Source organism: Tupaia chinensis, unplaced genomic scaffold (genome assembly GCF_000334495.1).
Source record: "Tupaia chinensis unplaced genomic scaffold, TupChi_1.0 Scaffold146140_1, whole genome shotgun sequence".
NCBI classification, from domain to species: domain Eukaryota; kingdom Metazoa; phylum Chordata; class Mammalia; order Scandentia; family Tupaiidae; genus Tupaia; species Tupaia belangeri.
This window is the reverse complement of record NW_006205995.1, coordinates 3969077-3985529: the sequence shown is the minus strand read 5'-3', so window position 1 is coordinate 3985529 and position 16453 is coordinate 3969077. Positions and strand designations below refer to the sequence as shown.

The following is a 16453-nucleotide window of genomic DNA, read 5'->3' as shown; positions in this document are numbered from 1 at the left end:
ATAAAAAATTTTTTAAAAATTTAAAAAAAGGAAAAACCAGGGGGCAGCAGGTTAATGGCTGGCCAGGGCACTGGACTCCCACACTCCCACATGGTCAACTATGGTTCAAATACTGTACCTAGTGTCTTGAAAATCATGCCTGCATGTGTGAACGTGTGCTCAAAACCTTGAGAGGAAACTGGAGAACGGACTATGGCGTGGTCATCCCCTTGGGAATGATTTCTCACTTTTTTTGTGTCTATCTCTCTCTGGCGAGCATGTGTGATTATGGTAAAAACCTTTAAAAAAAATATGGTAAAACCATGCATTTATATAAAACAAAACAACCTTGAACAAGTAAATAAAATGTCACTGCTATTTAACCATTATTTAAAAACAAGGAGAAAAGCCAAAATCAAATGTAGACTAGATTTTCCCCCTTTTTTTCTGATGAAAACTACGATTTTCAGAGAACAATAAAACACAATGTAGAGTGATATTGATATTGGTTAACGACCTCCAATTCTGCAGCAGTTAACCTTTTTGTTGGTCAGAGAACCTGACAAAACCCTAATGTAAATATGTACGTTTTTTTTTTTGTTTGTTTGTTTTTTTGCTATAGGGTGCATGCGCTTGCCAGACAGACAGACAGAAAGCGAGAAATCACCAACATGGGGGGATGGTCATGCCACAATCCCTTCTTCCTTCTCTTCTCGGGATCTTGGGCACGCACACATATGCGCCCAGCGCGAGTTTTAAGCCACCAGGTCCAGGACTTGAACCATGGTCGACTACGTGGGAGTCCAGCGACATAGCCATTACGCTAACTGCTGGTCCCAATATGTACTATTAATCTCAGGTTTTAGAATTAATTTTCTACTCCTGAAGTCTAAATTTCATGATTCTAACATGGCTTAACTAGCAAGAATGATAATTTACATATGAAAGGACAGCCTAATGCTAAATATAATTATATCTTAAGTAAGAATATTTGTTTTATAACCAATAAAAATATGTAAAACAAATGGATTTATTTAAATTTATTAGATTTTCCCCCATACTGCATAAATTCCATTCTCAGTGGAGAATAAAGCAGAAAGGAAAATTGGAATAAACTACTACTTCTTGGAGCAGTGTAAATAAAGGAGTTTTAAATACTTCCAATCAGGGTAACAGCAATAATGTGGTGGTTAAGGTGTTGGACTCTGATATGGCCAACTGCGGTTCAAGTGCCAGAACAGGTGGCTTGAAAAATCACACCGGGCACATGTGTACAACGTGTGTGTGCACATGTGAGTGCCTCAATTACCAGGAAAATGGGAAAGAGATTGTGGTGTGGCTAACTCCCAGTTTTTTTTTTTTTTTTTGAGAGGTTTTTGAGCCATGCACTTACCAAAAAGAGAAAGAAGGAAGAGAAAGAGACAGTGAGAAATCATCTACCAGGGGAGATGACCACACCACAATTCCTCCTGCTCCAGTCTCCTCCCAGAATCTTGGGCACACATGCACATGCACCCAGCGTCATTGGGTCTGGGATTCAAACCAGTCAGCCAGGTGGGAGTCCAACGATGTAACCGCTACGCCATCTGCTGGACTCCTGGGGATTTAATTTTTCACTTTCCCTCTCATTATCTCTCTCTCTGGCAAGTACATATGCCCTATGGCAAAAACTTAAAAAAAGAAAATGAATTTCCAATTTAATAATGAGGATTACAAAATTGTATAAGGAAAATTATTATTATTACAGTTTTTTTGTGATAAGGTGTGTGCACTCGCTGCAGAGAAGACAAAGAGAGAGAGGGAAAGTAAGAAACCACCCCTTAGGGGAGATAGCTAAGCCCCAATCTCCTCTCCTCCATTCTCTTCCAGGATTTTGGGCATGTTTTTCAAGCCATGTGGTCTGGAACTAGAACTACTGAATTGGCCATATGGGATCCAGCACCTTAACTACCAGTACATCTGCTGGCTCAAAAATTATTAAGACTCAAGAGAGAGACTATTTCCTTTTCAACTATGGGTCTTTTACAAAGGAAAATTTTATGTTAAATTAAGAATAGAACCCACAGGCCAATTAGGTGACATGATGGTTAAGGCAACTGGATCTGACATGGCCACTGTGCAGTTTGAGTCCTGGACCCGGCAGCTTGAAAAACACTCCAGGTACATGTGTCTACATGCCCAAAATCCTAAGAGGAGATGGGATTGTGGCACGTTCTCCTCCCTCCCCGGGGGGTGCTTTCTCACTCTTTCTCATCTTTGTACCTCTCTGAGAAGCACACATGTCATATAGGAAAAACAAAAAAGAATAATGTCTAAAAGTAAAAACAGAGAACAGTACTACTGAATAATTTCCAAATCCGAATCCAATTAATAAATTTCTCCACTAGTATATTTATGGAACATTCTGTAGCCTCATAAAGACACAGAAGTGAAGAAAAGTATACTGAATGCAGTAAGTGTTTAAAAAGTTCAAAAATCCATCAACGCAAGATGAAGGCTTTTTCATTAATAGAAGTAGTGGCCTTGTTATGTGTGCCCTCTGGAGGATAGTGATTTCCTTGCATGAGAGTCTGCGATTGGGCCTAAAATCTTATAGAATTCAGTCATGTCTAACATGAAAATCTCTTGGAGAACTTTTTGGGATGAGATAAAATTTCTGGTAATAAATATATTTCATAACAGCTCATTCACTTTTTAACCTTTTTTACCTCGCTTCAACAATAAATCTGGTCAAACTGAAAAAGTAATAAATAATGAAAGTTCTACACCAAATGATGCTGTAACAGGGTTGGCTTCTAAGCCGGTTTTGAAAGGTAAATGAGAGTTTGACTGCTAGACAAAAAGAGAAAAGAGTGAAGAGAACAGTACATGCAATAGCAACATAAACAATGGGAGGTAATGAAGAACTAAAAGCAGTCAGATTGTTGGAACATAAAAAGTTCTTATTGGTGCCAACTGTGGTATAGTGGTTAAGGCAGATGGATCCTAAATGGCAAACTGTGTTGTCTGAGTCGTGTACCAGGTGGCTTGAAAAACAAGCAGGGCATGTGTGTGCCTGCCCAAAATCCTAGTAGAAGAATGGAGGAGAAAGGCGTTAAGTGTGGCCATCCACAACTGGTGGGTGTTTTCTCAATTTCCCTCTTTTTCTCTTTTCAGTAAAAGCACATGCATTCTTTAGCAAATTTTTAAAAGTCTTATTGATTCTACCTTCAAAATAAATCTCTAATCCACCCACCTTTGCTTTCCCCCTATCACAACTACCCAACCCACTTTCATCTTCCACAAACTGTGACAGCCTTTACTTTCTGCTTAACCTTCCAGTTCTAACCTTCTCATGGTAAGCAGCCAATCTTCATGAAATGTAAATGATCTCATTTCTCTTCTCAAAAATAGCCTCCTGGGAACCAGCAGTTAGCATAATGTCTATGTCACTGGACTCCCACCTAGTCGACCGTGGTTCGCGTCCTGGACCCGGAGGCTTAGAACTCACGCAGGGCGCGTGTGCGTGCGTGCCCAAGATCCCGAGAAAAGCATGGAGGGGAAGGGATTGGGGCGTAACCATCCCCCCTGGGGGGTGATTTCTCACTTTTTGTCTCTATGTCTCTGTCTGGCAAGCGCACACACCCTATAGCGAAAACCTCTCCAAAAAAAAAAAAAAAAAAAGCCTCCTTTGGTTTTAAAATCAAGTTCAAAAACCTGCCTTCTGATTACGTGAACAATCTTATCTCCTATCAAGTGTTCTCATTCATTTTGCTACACCCACTTTGTCCTTACCTCCCAAGTGTTCAATCTCTTTCCCACCTTTACATGCTGTGCCCTTCTCTTCCCATGTCTCTTCAACTGATTAACTACTGGATGCAGCTTAAGTGATACCACCTCAGGGAATACTTGGGGTAAAGAATCATGGCTACAAAATCTACTCAATGCCTTTGGAAGTCAGTTCTTTTCTATTTTATTAACTTGGAATAAACATAAATACTTCCAAAAACTTGTATAGGTCTGGCCCCATAGTGCAGTGGTTTAGCACTGTGTATTCACAGCCAGATCCCACATGTTCTATAATGGTTATGAATTGTGGCCCTGGAAGCTTGAAAAATAGGCTGGGTGTGTGTATGTATGCCCCAAATCTTGACAGGATAGAGAAACAGAAGAAAGGGCTTGCATCATGATCATGATCCAGGTGGAGGTGACACTGGATACTTGTTTAACAGTCTGGCCAAGAGATGACGACAGATGGGCCAGACAATGGCACAGCAATAAAATACAACACTCTGTGAGGCAATACCATGTGGGAAGGTGGAATGTTCTTTGTTCAAATCCAGAGACCTCTCTGAGTATCCTAGGCACACGTGTGCCCATGATCTGAGGCTGGCTGAAGGCTGGGGGGGGGGGTGGGGGGGTCACAACATCAAGAACCCATTGGGGTACACACTCTGCTCTCTTTCTCTCTGCTGGTTTCTTTCACTCATGACAGAAATGAGTAAACTTAAAAAAAAAAAAGGAGGAGAGAGAGATGATGGAGGTTAGATACCAAGCAATAGAATAGAAAGCAAAGAAAAAAAAAGGAGATGATGGAATACAGAAGACATTAAATGATGTTAAGAACATAAAGTAAGAGAGCCCCACAACATTGGCACTAGATAAAAGAAAATAAAGCTAACGTGGTGCCATTAATTAAAAGAGGGCATATAGAAACATTAGACAAATACGGTCAAACTGAATTCATTTATGTCAAATAAATAATAGGTAATAATCTGCAAAAGTTTAAATGTTTGTTAATAGGAAAGTGAAATTTTATTAAGTATATAAAGAATGATTTTTAAAAAATAAGAATTTAAGCAATATATGAAAAAGAAGCAATTACTTGAACATTACAAAAAAGATAAAAAAAAAACTGAAGTTCAATAGCTTCTACCTGCATACATAATAACTCATATCCTGACATTTCCCAAAAGCAATCTGTGATCCATCCACAGTGCCCGATCTATTTTTTTAATTGCTAGAAGGCATGCACACTTGCCAGTGTATAAGAGGAGAGGGAAAAAGCACCCCCAATTTTAATTGCCAGAAGGCATGCACACTTGCCAGTGTATGAGAGGAGAGGGAAAAAGCACCCCCAACGGAGCATAGTCACTTTACAATCCCTTTTCTTCCATTTCTCTACCCTACTGGTATTTGGGGCATGCATGCACATGCACCCAGTGTTTTTGTCAAGCTGCTGGGACTAGGATTCAAGCCCCTAAATCTGATCTTCCTCAAATGCGCTATAAAATGTAAAATTTCTGCTTTGACAAAAATTCTTTTTTTTTTTCTTTTTTGCTATAGGGCACGTGCGCGCGCCAGACAGACAGAGACAGACAGAGAGGCAGAAAGCGAGAAATCACCCCACAGGGGGGATGGCCACGCCACAATCCCTTCTCCTCCATTCTCCTCTCGGGATCTTGGGCACGCACGCACACGCGCCTGCCGTGTGTTTAAGCCGCCGGGTCTGGGACTCAAACTACGGTCGACTACGTGGGAGTCCAGCGACATAGCCATTACGCTAACTGCTGGTCCCTTGGCAAAAATTCTTATTTTGCTAGTAATTCTAACTCACCTGTGCTCCTAACCTTTTTGCCTTTTTTTCTGATGCTCACCAGCCCTAACTCCTAAAAATGCATTCATTGAGGCTTATCTTTGTGATTCTTTTCTCTAACTCTTCTCAGGAAACTAAATTTTTCTTCTCAGTCTTACTTCTACATAAAGGCTATGTGCATATTTTGTTCCCTTCCCCTCTCGCCTCCCCCATTGTGAATTTCTCAAAAGCAGAAATCTTCTTACCCATCTATGTATTCCCAGAGCCTGGGATATTACAAAATACTTAATAAATTTTTGCTTAATTAAAATGAAAAGTGGGTGAATGTTCCAAAATAAATCAATATATAACAGTCAGGGTCAATTTTGATTATGATGCAGCCACTGCTGAACAGGGTCAGTTCCAAAACTCATCTCCTTACTCCTTTGCTGCCAAAAGAGGTCCTAAGAAATGTGCTTGAGGAAAGTAAGAGTCACTGTTAACAATGCTTTCCTGGTCTAGACATGTCTAGAGAGCTGTACCAGATGCTGGGAACACAGAGATACAGGCAATGTCACATTATCCTTACAAACCAGATACAGGTTTAGCTATTCATAAAGTTGTCCAAACTTCTAAACATTTTACTTTGGTCAATAATTTGTTAACTATGATGTAAGTCAGAAGGTGTTTTTATTTGTCCTAAACTTTTCATTTTCAAAATAGATTTCCCACGGTGAGATATCATGAAAGTCATTCAAATTGGGCTCTAGTTCTGAATCTCTCACAAATTTGCTCTATAAATTTAAGTAAGGTCCTCACTCTGATGTTTTATTTCTTCTTCTGTCAAATTTGGGGGATTCAACCCTACAGGAGTTTCTAACTTTCACTGAAGTCTGCACATTAATTTTAGGATATGTGTGTACAAATTCCTTTTTGTGCATTCATCCTATACAAACTTAAGTTAAAAACAAAAGCATTTTATTTATTAAATTTATGGGACCAGCAGATGGCATATGGTTACGTTGCTAGACTCATGTAGACAACCTCTGCAGCTTAAAACTCACATTAGGCGCCTGTGCATGGGTGCCCAAAATCCTGAGAAGAGAAGGGATTGCAGCATGGCCATCCCCCTTGGGGGATGATTTCTCGCTTTCTGTCTCTCCATCTCTCCGGTGGTGATCGCGTGCGCCCTATAGCAAAAAAGAACTCCCCCCCAAAATATGTATACTTATTATTAAATCATTATTAAAGTCATGTAAGTATAATTTTATTTTATCCTTAGCAGGTTAAGAGTTGTCTCCCATTACTTCTTTTAGCTGCCTTGGTTGAACATTTATATCATTACCTATGAGGTAATACAACAGGCCTTTTTGAAAATTCACCAAAACTTATACTCCAAATGAACACTTTTGCTTGAAATAGTATATTAAGAAGCAACAAAATTATTCTAATAACACTGACACAGATAATGGTAATGCTCTGAAATTCTCAAAAAATGAACTTCAAAGGAATAAGGTGTTTCTCTTTTTTTTCTTTGGAGAGGTTTTTGCTATAGGGTGCGTGTGCTCACCAGAAAGACAGAGACAGACAGAAAATGAAAGGCCACCACGGGAGTGGGGGGAGGGATGGCCACACGGCAATCCCTTTTCCTCCATTCTCCTCTTGGGAACTTGGGCACGCATGCATGCATGCATGCATGCCTGGCATGAGTTTAAGCCACCATGGGACTCAAACCACGGTCGACTACATTGGAGTCCAGCAACATAGCCATTACACCAACTGCTGGTCCCAGAGGAATAAGGTGTTTCTAACCTAAACAGCATCACCCAGTTTGATGGCCTAGTTTACTTACTAAACCTGACCCTGAATATGATTTTCAATTACAACTACAAAAGGATAAATCCTGGTTATGGCTGAAGTTGTTAAAAAAAAGGTTCCACATTGTTTATAAAGATTAAAAACAGGTCAAGTTCTTATCAATAGCGAATTAATTGAATAAAGGGTGGCACATCTACTCAATCAATGCAGCCATAAAAAGAAATGGTAAACTTTTTGCATACTTACCTGGAATACCCTCAAAAATAAACAAGTCTAGAACAATACATATAATGTGCTATATCCTGGTTAAAAAGGTGGGGAAGAGGACCAGCAGCTACCGTAATGGCTGGACTCCCATGTAGTCGACCGTGGTTCGAATCCCAAACCCAGCTTAAACTCACGCCGGGCGCATGTGCGTGCATGCCCGCCCAAGATCCTGGGAGAAGAATGGAGGAGAAGGGATTGCGGCGTGGCCATCCCCCCCGGGGGGTGATATCTCACTTTCTGTCTCTCTGTCTCTCTATCTTCTTCTCTTTCTGGGAGTGCATGCACCCTACAGCAAAAACCTCTTAAAAAAAAATAATAAGATGGGACCAGCAGGAGGCGTGGTGGTTAAGGCACTGGACACTCCCACATGGCCAACTAGGGTTCGAGTCCCCGGACCCGGTGGCTTGCTTTCTCACTTTCCCTTTCTCTCTATCTCTGTCTCTCTCTGGTCAAATTAAAAATAAATGAATACGAAGCTACCATCTGTTGGATTATGACTGAACGCCTCTAAGTCAGAATCCCGCCCAGGTGGAACCATACCGCAGCGCTGCGGGGCCTCTCGGTTGGCCTTGGATAGCCGGTCCCCCGCCGTCCCTGCCGCCCGGCGGTGCAGCGCACCCCACCGCACGTCGGGACCGGGGTCCAGTGCGGAGAGCCCTTCAGCCCGGGAGCCGGGATGCAGCAGGAAAGGGGGCCGCTCCCTCGCCTGTCATGGAATGCACGTTCGTGGGGAAACCTGGTGCTAAACCATTCGTACACGACCTGCTTCTGGGTCGGGGTTTCGTACGTAGCAGAGCAGCTCCCTCGCTGCGATCTATTGAGAGTCAGCCCTCGACACAAGGGTTTGAAAAACGAAAAGACAAAGATAGTAAGAAAAAAAGAAAATAAAAATAAATAAAAAAAAGAAAAAGAAAGAAGAAAAAAATGAATAAATAAATAAAATTAAAAATTTAAAAAAAGAAAATTTATTAAAAAAAAGGAAACAAAAGGTGGGGAAGATATGACTGTTTATCTAATTAACTATAAGGAGGAATGGGAAATGTAGAGATGGTGGGGTGGGAGGGAGGCCACACCACAATCCCTTCTTCTCCATTCTCCTCTTGAGATTTTGGGCACATGAACATGAGCCCAGCATGAGTTTCAAGCTACCAGGTCCTGGAGTCAAACAATGGTTGACATGTGGGAGTCCAGTGCCTTAACCATCAACCATCTGCTAGACCCTTGAAGTCCTTTTGTATGGATTACACTACTTTTTTTTTTTTTGAGGTAATTTTGCTATAGGGTATGTCTGTTTGCCAGCTAAGAGAGAGAAACAAAAAGTAAGAAATCATCCCCCAGCGGGGATGGCCATGCTGAAATCCTTTCTCCTCCAGGGATTTTGGGCACGCATGTACAATCGTCTGGCGTGAGTTTCAAACTAGCAGGTGTGGGACTAGAACTGTGGTTGACCATGTGGGAGTCCAGTGCCTTAACTGCTACACCACCTGCTGGACCTTACACTGTCTTTAATATTTTAAAAATTCATCATTTTATATTGAAGATGTATTCACCATGTGTACAACACTGGTGGTAAACTTTTCATCATCTCTGCCAATCTTATTAAAATGGTGACAAATAAGAGATTTTCTAAGATAAACTGTAGCTAAGACTCTTCTCTACCCATTCCTTAAAATAAACAAAATAAGTAAAATTTTAGGTATTAAAACTACTATGTAATAAGAGAAACAGGGATCGGCAGATGGCATAGTAGTTACCTTGCTAGACTTTTCTTTTCTTTTTCTTTCTTTTTTTTGGGGGGCGGGGGGGGGGAGAGGTTTTTGCTATAGGGCACATATGCTTGCCAGAAAGACAGAGAGAGACAGAGAGACAGAAAGCGAGAAATCACCACCCGGGGGGGATGGCCATGCTGCAATCCCTTCTCCTCCATTCTCCTCTCGGGATCTTGGGCACGCACGCATACCCGCCCGGCGTGAGTTTAAGCCGCCAGGTCCAGGACTTGAAACACGGTCAGTTATATGGGAGTTCAGCAACATAGCCATTACACCAACTGCTGGTCCCCCTTGCTAGACTCTCATGTAGTTGACTGTGGTTTAAGTCCTGGACCCAGCGGCTTAAAACTCACACCTGGCACGTATTGCATGCATGCCCCAAACCCCAAGAGAAGAATGGAAGAGAACGGATTCCACTGTGATCATCTTCTAGAGGGATGATTTCTCCCTTTCTCTCAATCTCTCAGCGAGTGAATGTGGCCCAGAGCAAAAATCTCTCTCAAAAACAAACCAAAAAAGGTAAGAAAACCAATAGGAGTAAGCATTCATTTAATAAACCAACTGTGAGCCTGACAAGGGGAGGAGCTTGGTATTATATATGGCCAAATGAAATTCTATATTTTGGACAATGTTACTCTTATAATCCATTTAAATAATTGCATTCAAATATACAATGCCTTGCCTGTAACTAGACTTACTAAACAATAATTCTGACATAAAATTTATCTTCCATCTTTTCTAAAAAGACTATTGGAACTACTAAGTAACCGCAGCTACAATGGCTGAACTGTGGAATTACAATAGTAAATTCATTCATAGCTTGACAGCTGTATTAATTTAATGAATGGCACTATAGACTAGCAAATAATCTATAAGTCTACAAAACTAGCACTCAATTAACAGTCATTTACTAGTCTCATTTCCTACCTCTCCATTCACTGCTATATAAATTACTATGCTTAGAAAATGATTGTGTGGGAACCAGCAGTTAGCGTAATGCCTATGTCGCTGGACTCCCACGAAGTCAACCGCGGTTAGCATCCCGGACCCGGTGGCTTAAAACTCATGCCTGGTTTAAAACTCATGCCTGGTTTAAAACTCATGCCGGGCGCATGTGTGTGCGTGCCCAAGATCCCGAGAGGAGAAAGGAGGAGAAGGGATTGCAGCGTGACTATCCCCCCTGGGGGGTGATTTCTCGCTTTCTGTCTCTATGTCTCTCTCTGTCTGGTGAGGGCATGCACCCTATAGCGAAAACCTCTCAAAAAAAAAAAAAAAAAAAAAAGAGATTGTGTTTCTGCCTCTAATAAAAATCAAAAAAAAGATCTTAGAAATCGGAGGGTAAGTATACTGAATTTCTTTGACATGTTTTTTTTCTTTTTAACAAAGTTTGTTCTTTGTTCTTTTCTATCTTGTGTATAAATCATTATTTATTGCCTTGGATAATAAAAGTATAATTGTGAAAACAATTTTTACTTTTCAGGTAGTTTGCTAACTACCTCATTCCATTAGATTGGGCAAGAACAAAAAGTGACTTAGTATACTAAAATTTATCAATGGAAAACCTATGAAGATAGGCTGAGTATCATTGGCCAGAAATACTTATGGCTCTAGTTAACTTTTTAACTAAACACTGTTTTAGCAAACAATATATATATACATATTTTAAAAGAAATATCCCTAAGATAGTAAGTCAATTCTGTAGATTTTTTAAATCTTAAGAAATAGAAAAAAGACTCAGGCAAAATAACTTAAAAACAAACATACAAGGGACCAGCACTTAGTGTAATGGCTATGTCGCTGGACTCCCACGTAGTCAACTGTGGTTCGAGTCCTGGACCCGATGGCTTAAACTCACACCGGGCGTGTGCAAGATCCCGAGAGGAGAATGGAGAAGGGACTGTGGTGTGGCCATCCTCTGGGAGTTGATTTCTCGCTTTCCGTCTCTATCTCTGTCTGTCTGGCAAGCGCACGTGCTGTATAGCAAAAAAAAACAAAAACAAAAACAAAAACAAAAACCTCTCCCCCCCAAAAAAAAGAAAAAAGAAAAAAAAAAGAATAACAAACATACAAAACCAAAACCCCTTCTGGCAACATGTACATATGAAATGGCAACCAGTCCTCTTAATTCTTTTTCTTTTAAACACATGATTTAAGAAAATCAACTAAGGATGTGAAAAATAAATTACTAGACAGACTTTATGCCACCAAAAGTTTTAACTGTCAGTAGGTGGGAGATAAAATTTTCCAGTATTTGACATCTGATTGGGTCTTCAGAATGGTATCTATGGGAGACATGAGGGAAAAGGAGAGCTATTTCACAGAATGCTGGGTTAAAAACAAACAAACAACAGCTGAACTCATTTAATTATGTAGTAGTGCAAAATCTTTTTTGTTTAAGAAATTAAAACGACGACATATTCTATCAAGTTACAGTGTGCATGTAGCATAGGCTCTAGTAGGCTGGGGAAACATAGTCAAGTTAAAACAGTTTAACTACACACCCTGCAAAAATCAGTAGAGTACTTCATGGGACAACAGATTCTGTTAGTCCTACATTAAGTTCTCAGTAATGATTTTTAAGCTAATCATAGTGCTGTAAGTCCTGTAGTTAATAGACTACAGTAGAGTTAACAGAAACATTTAAAAACACAAACATGTTTCAAAGGAACACTTAGGAAAACACTTGTAATATAAATAAATGTGTGATAAGTAAAAAAGCACAGATAATCATAACACATTCTTAATGAACTGAAGGCATGGCCTTCAGCTGGCTTGGTTTGCACAAACTAAAATGTAAGGCTGAAACCATAACTATTAGCAAAACTCTACATTTAACTTTGAGAATGATCAAACCCTCTACTACAACTCACAACTACTAGCAAAACTCTACATTCAACTTTGAGAATGATCAAATCCTCTACTACAACTCTAGTTAATAGGTTATTTCCGTGTCTTTTGCAAAGTGTGCCTTCTTTTAAAATGCAGAGTAAACAAAAATGACTTAAGAATTTCTCTACAAAAAGTAGCATACATACTAAAGCAAAACAATTTATTACCTTGAGAACTCTTGAACTTTAAATTACAAGACAAGCAAGATGACTACCTAATTCACAACTTTACCATAATGCAACGTTACCGCAACATACAACTAACTATACAAACCTCAAGATAAAGAAAGAAAGCAAAACTGATGCTAATTCTTGGTCAAGATAATTTTTCTTAGTTCCCACAGAGATGTTTTTGAATAGCCACCTGAAACATGAGTTTTTAAAATACTGTAAATACGTCCATAAATGAAACCTTGAATCTTTAAATACCACTCGCCTAGAAAAATTCGCTTATTTCTACGCTTGTTAGTGTTAGAAACTTTGAACAGTGCAAAATGTGTAACTTAAAATTCACTTTGTTCAACCTCACCCCCACCCCCAAAGAACAAAAAGCATACTCCTCAGCTTTTCTCTTTAAAAAACTGAATGAGTAGTTCAACTACTTTGTTTCTGATACCAAAGTTCTGGCTCGCCCCTGTACCTTTTACCTCAGACCTAAACTGGCCCTGAACCAGAATGGTTAAGCCATGCCTCCGGGAGACTCGCAAGAAGCGTTTCCTGGTCAGGCCCGGGAGGAAGAAGGTCTTCCCGGTTTCAGACTCTTCTCCCAGCCTTTCGCACCCGCTCGGTTCAAGTGTGAAGAAGAGGGGCTCAGAATGCTAGGCCCGAAAGGGCAAAGCCAGTCAGGGCCTAGACCGTGGCATGGACCCCGAGGCGGGGAAGAGGCAGCAGGCACCAGGGACCGGAGCCTCAGGCCGGGGGCGTCCACGTAGACGGGGGAGGGGTCTCCGCTTGAAGCGCACAGCCCGGGACCCCCTTCGCTGCTCCTTTACCCTCCCCTCCCCCATGCTGGAGAAGCAGGGCCCAGGCCCGGTGCGGGAAGGGGGAGGAGGTAAACCCGTCCTGTCACTGCAACGGGAGAGGGTGGAAGGGGCACATGCTCTACGGGGAAAGGCCGCGGCCGCACCGGCTCCGGCCCCGAAAGCCCGACACCATCTCCAGTCCCAGAGTTCCGTTCCCTACGCCTCACCAGGTCGTAGTCCTCCTCATTGGCTCGGAGTTACTATCTTCAGAGTATTCCAGGTCGTAGTCCTCCTCCTCATCGCTCATGAAATCATCCTCCATGTCAGACATCTTGGCCGGGAGGGGGGAGGGGGAGGAGAAATTGGAGACAACCTCCTCCCACAATCCTCCGCGACTCAGAGGCGTCACTCCTAGTTTCTCCGCCGCTTTCCGTCGCTCTTAGAGGGGCTCAGTTTCTTCCCGGAACCAATACACTCGATCGGGAGAGGAATCGCTACAACACCAAAGGGGGGTGCACCCGTACTCGTCTTCCTGGGAAACGGGTGGTGCCGTAGCAACTAAACCTAGCAACTCGGGGATCTTCGCGGCGGTCGTGGCCAAAGGGCTTCGGAAACCTTGAGTTCCCACTCAGCGGTTTCCAGCCTCCTGGGCAAGGGAACAGTCTCCTCCTTTGCCTAGGACTCTGGAGCCATCTCATTCTGGTGAGAGTAAGGGTCAGCCTAGAAACAGAAGCCTTTAACCGGGAAAAGACTGACATGCCGGTCCTGTGTGACAGGTAGTGTTATTTCTGCCGTCATTATCTCTGTGTATATAGCCCACAGATTGCGATGGGTGTTCCCATGGTGCTTGGAAACTCCAGTAACACAATTTACACGTATGTTTGTTATATTCGTCGTCGGCCAAACGATTTTGTAGATATCCTAGATTAGGTAAGCACCAATCTGTGGGGGCTCCTTATATCTTACTCAGTTCAACGAATTTTAAGGTGATAGATACTGTCCTTGGGAACAAGCTAAGGTAACAGATAACGACTGACTTTTTAAAAACTACATTATTGTTGCACGAAGTCATTAGCAGAACTCAAGATTAAAAATAAATCAGAAAAAAGGAGGCGATTGCTTTTCAGACAGGTAGCATTTTCCACATACATGCCAGTTCGGTCCCCTTGAATATATTAATGTTATACAGTTATAAGATAGACTTTTTATTTTATTTTTAAATTGAATTCTTTTTGAACCTTATATATAGCAGCATAGTGAAATGTATACCATAGTTTTTTGAAAAAAAAATTTATTTGCGGGGCCCAGCGGGTGGTGTGATAATTAAGGCACTGGACACTCCCACATGGAAGACCACGATTGGTCCTGAACCTGGTGGCTAGCTTTCTCACTTTCTCTCTCTCTCTCTCTCTCTCTCTCTCTCTCGCCAAATTAAAATAAAAGAACGAATACAATTAAATAATAAAAAAAAGTTTTGTATTTGCTACCGGACACATGAGTTGGTTCCCAAATGTTAGAAAGAAAGAGAGAGGGGGAAAATGAGAAAGCACTCCCTCAGGCGGAATGGCCACACCTTAATCCCTTCTACTGCATTTTTCTCCCTTTTGGGTTTTGGGAATACTTGCCAACATTTGGGGCATGCTTCTCAAGTCCTAGGTTTAGGAATTCAAACTGTACAGTTGACCTGGTAGGATCCAGCAACCTCAACCACCACCATTGGCTGGCCCTACAATATTTCTTTCTTTCCTTTTCTTCCTTTTTTAAAACTTTTTTCCAAAGATTTATTTATTTATTTTCATTTGTTATTATTATTTTTATAATATCTTAAACTTTTTTATTCTCTACCAAAGTCCTAGGTTTAGGAATTCAAACTGTACAGTTGACCTGGTAGGATCCAGCAACCTCAACCACCACCATTGGCTGGCCCTACAATATTTCTTTCTTTCCTTTTCTTCCTTTTTTAAAACTTTTTTCCAAAGATTTATTTATTTATTTTCATTTGTTATTATTATTTTTATAATATCTTAAACTTTTTTATTCTCTACCAATGACATTAATTTTGTCTTTTGTTTTCTTTCAGTTTTCTACAATTTCCAGCTTGTACCTGTACTTAATACTGCTTTAATCTGCTAAAGACATTAACTGATTGCTTTCCTAAATCTAAGGGTTATATATTTTAGTATAAATATATATCACATATTTTCTTAAAATTTTGACAAAACGCAGTAAGCATGCCTTGTTTAAGTCCATGTTCCTTCTACTGTTTATAAAATTTGATTTCTTGATCAAAAATTCTTGGTTGTCACTCTTCAGTTACAACAGTCTTCCTTCTGAACTGCCACTCACTGTTTATATGTAATAAGCAATAGAAAAACCAAAGAAATTATGTTAATCTCACTTCGTCCTTTTGACACTATACAGTAATATGAGCCTTTAAAAAAATTTTTTTAATAAAACAAATACATCCAAAACTCAATGTATTCAAATGAGTTGAGTTCCTTTTAGGTAGTCACCTTGGAAGGCCACAGTTCATTCTCCTAACTATGCTGCCACTGCTCAAAATACCTTTAAAACTCTTTTAGGATTGCTTTCAAAGCCAGCCGCATACTTGCTACATTACTATGAAGTTAGATTTAACTTAAACCACAATTACCTTAGAACGCAATTCTGAAAGAGTGAACCCAAGAGGTTTTGGGCAATGGTGGATTACTGGCATTAGGAAACAACCTTCCAGCATGATCACTATGCAGGGTAACATTCATTTAGCTGTCTATGCTCTGGCATATTTGTTTAAACATTCTGAGAGTTAGAAGTTAATTCTGTTAAAAAGGAATATCATTCTTTTCTAAGAATGATATTCCTTTAAAGCATCTGTCAAAGTAAGCACTACAGAAGTGCTTTGTCAGAAATAGTTCTCCTTGTTTTCTCAATAAAGTCTACTTTTTAAAACTTGAACACGGGACCAGCAGTTAGTATAATGGCTATGTCGCTGGACTCCCACGTAGTTGACAGCTGTTCGCGTCCTGGACCCAGTGGCTTAAAACTCAAGCTGAGCGCGTGTGCGTACGTGCCCAAGATCCCGAGAGGAGAATGGAGGAGAAGGGATTGCGGCGTGGCCATCCTCCCTGGGGGATGATTTCTCGCTTTCTATCTCTCTGTCTCTCTCTGACAAGCACACGTGCCCTATGGCAAAAACCTCTCCAAAAAAAAAAAAAA

At 40.8% G+C, this 16453-nt stretch overlaps 2 protein-coding genes across 4 annotated transcripts in view; one reads left to right on the top strand and one right to left on the bottom strand.

Annotated features, from left to right (window-relative positions):
• The window catches only part of COPS2 (COP9 signalosome subunit 2), a 36675-nt gene extending 23048 nt beyond the window's left edge, over window positions 1-13627 (bottom strand). For both annotated transcript variants that reach the window (XM_027768398.1, XM_027768399.1), the window contains exon 1: window positions 13502-13627. In XM_027768398.1, the coding sequence (XP_027624199.1) occupies window positions 13502-13568 (67 nt within the window). In that variant the 5' untranslated portion in view covers window positions 13569-13627. The remainder of the gene's footprint in view (window positions 1-13501) is intronic.
• A 165-nt stretch (window positions 13628-13792) lies between these two features.
• The window catches only part of GALK2 (galactokinase 2), a 147456-nt gene continuing 144795 nt past the window's right edge, over window positions 13793-16453 (top strand). The window contains exon 1 of one of the 2 annotated variants that reach the window (XM_006168778.3): window positions 13793-14013. Coding sequence is in view for 1 of the 2 variants with exons in the window: in XM_006168777.3 (XP_006168839.1) it covers window positions 13994-14013 (20 nt within the window). In the remaining variant the exon portion in view is untranslated. The remainder of the gene's footprint in view (window positions 14014-16453) is intronic. The other variant, XM_006168777.3, reaches the window with a different exon arrangement.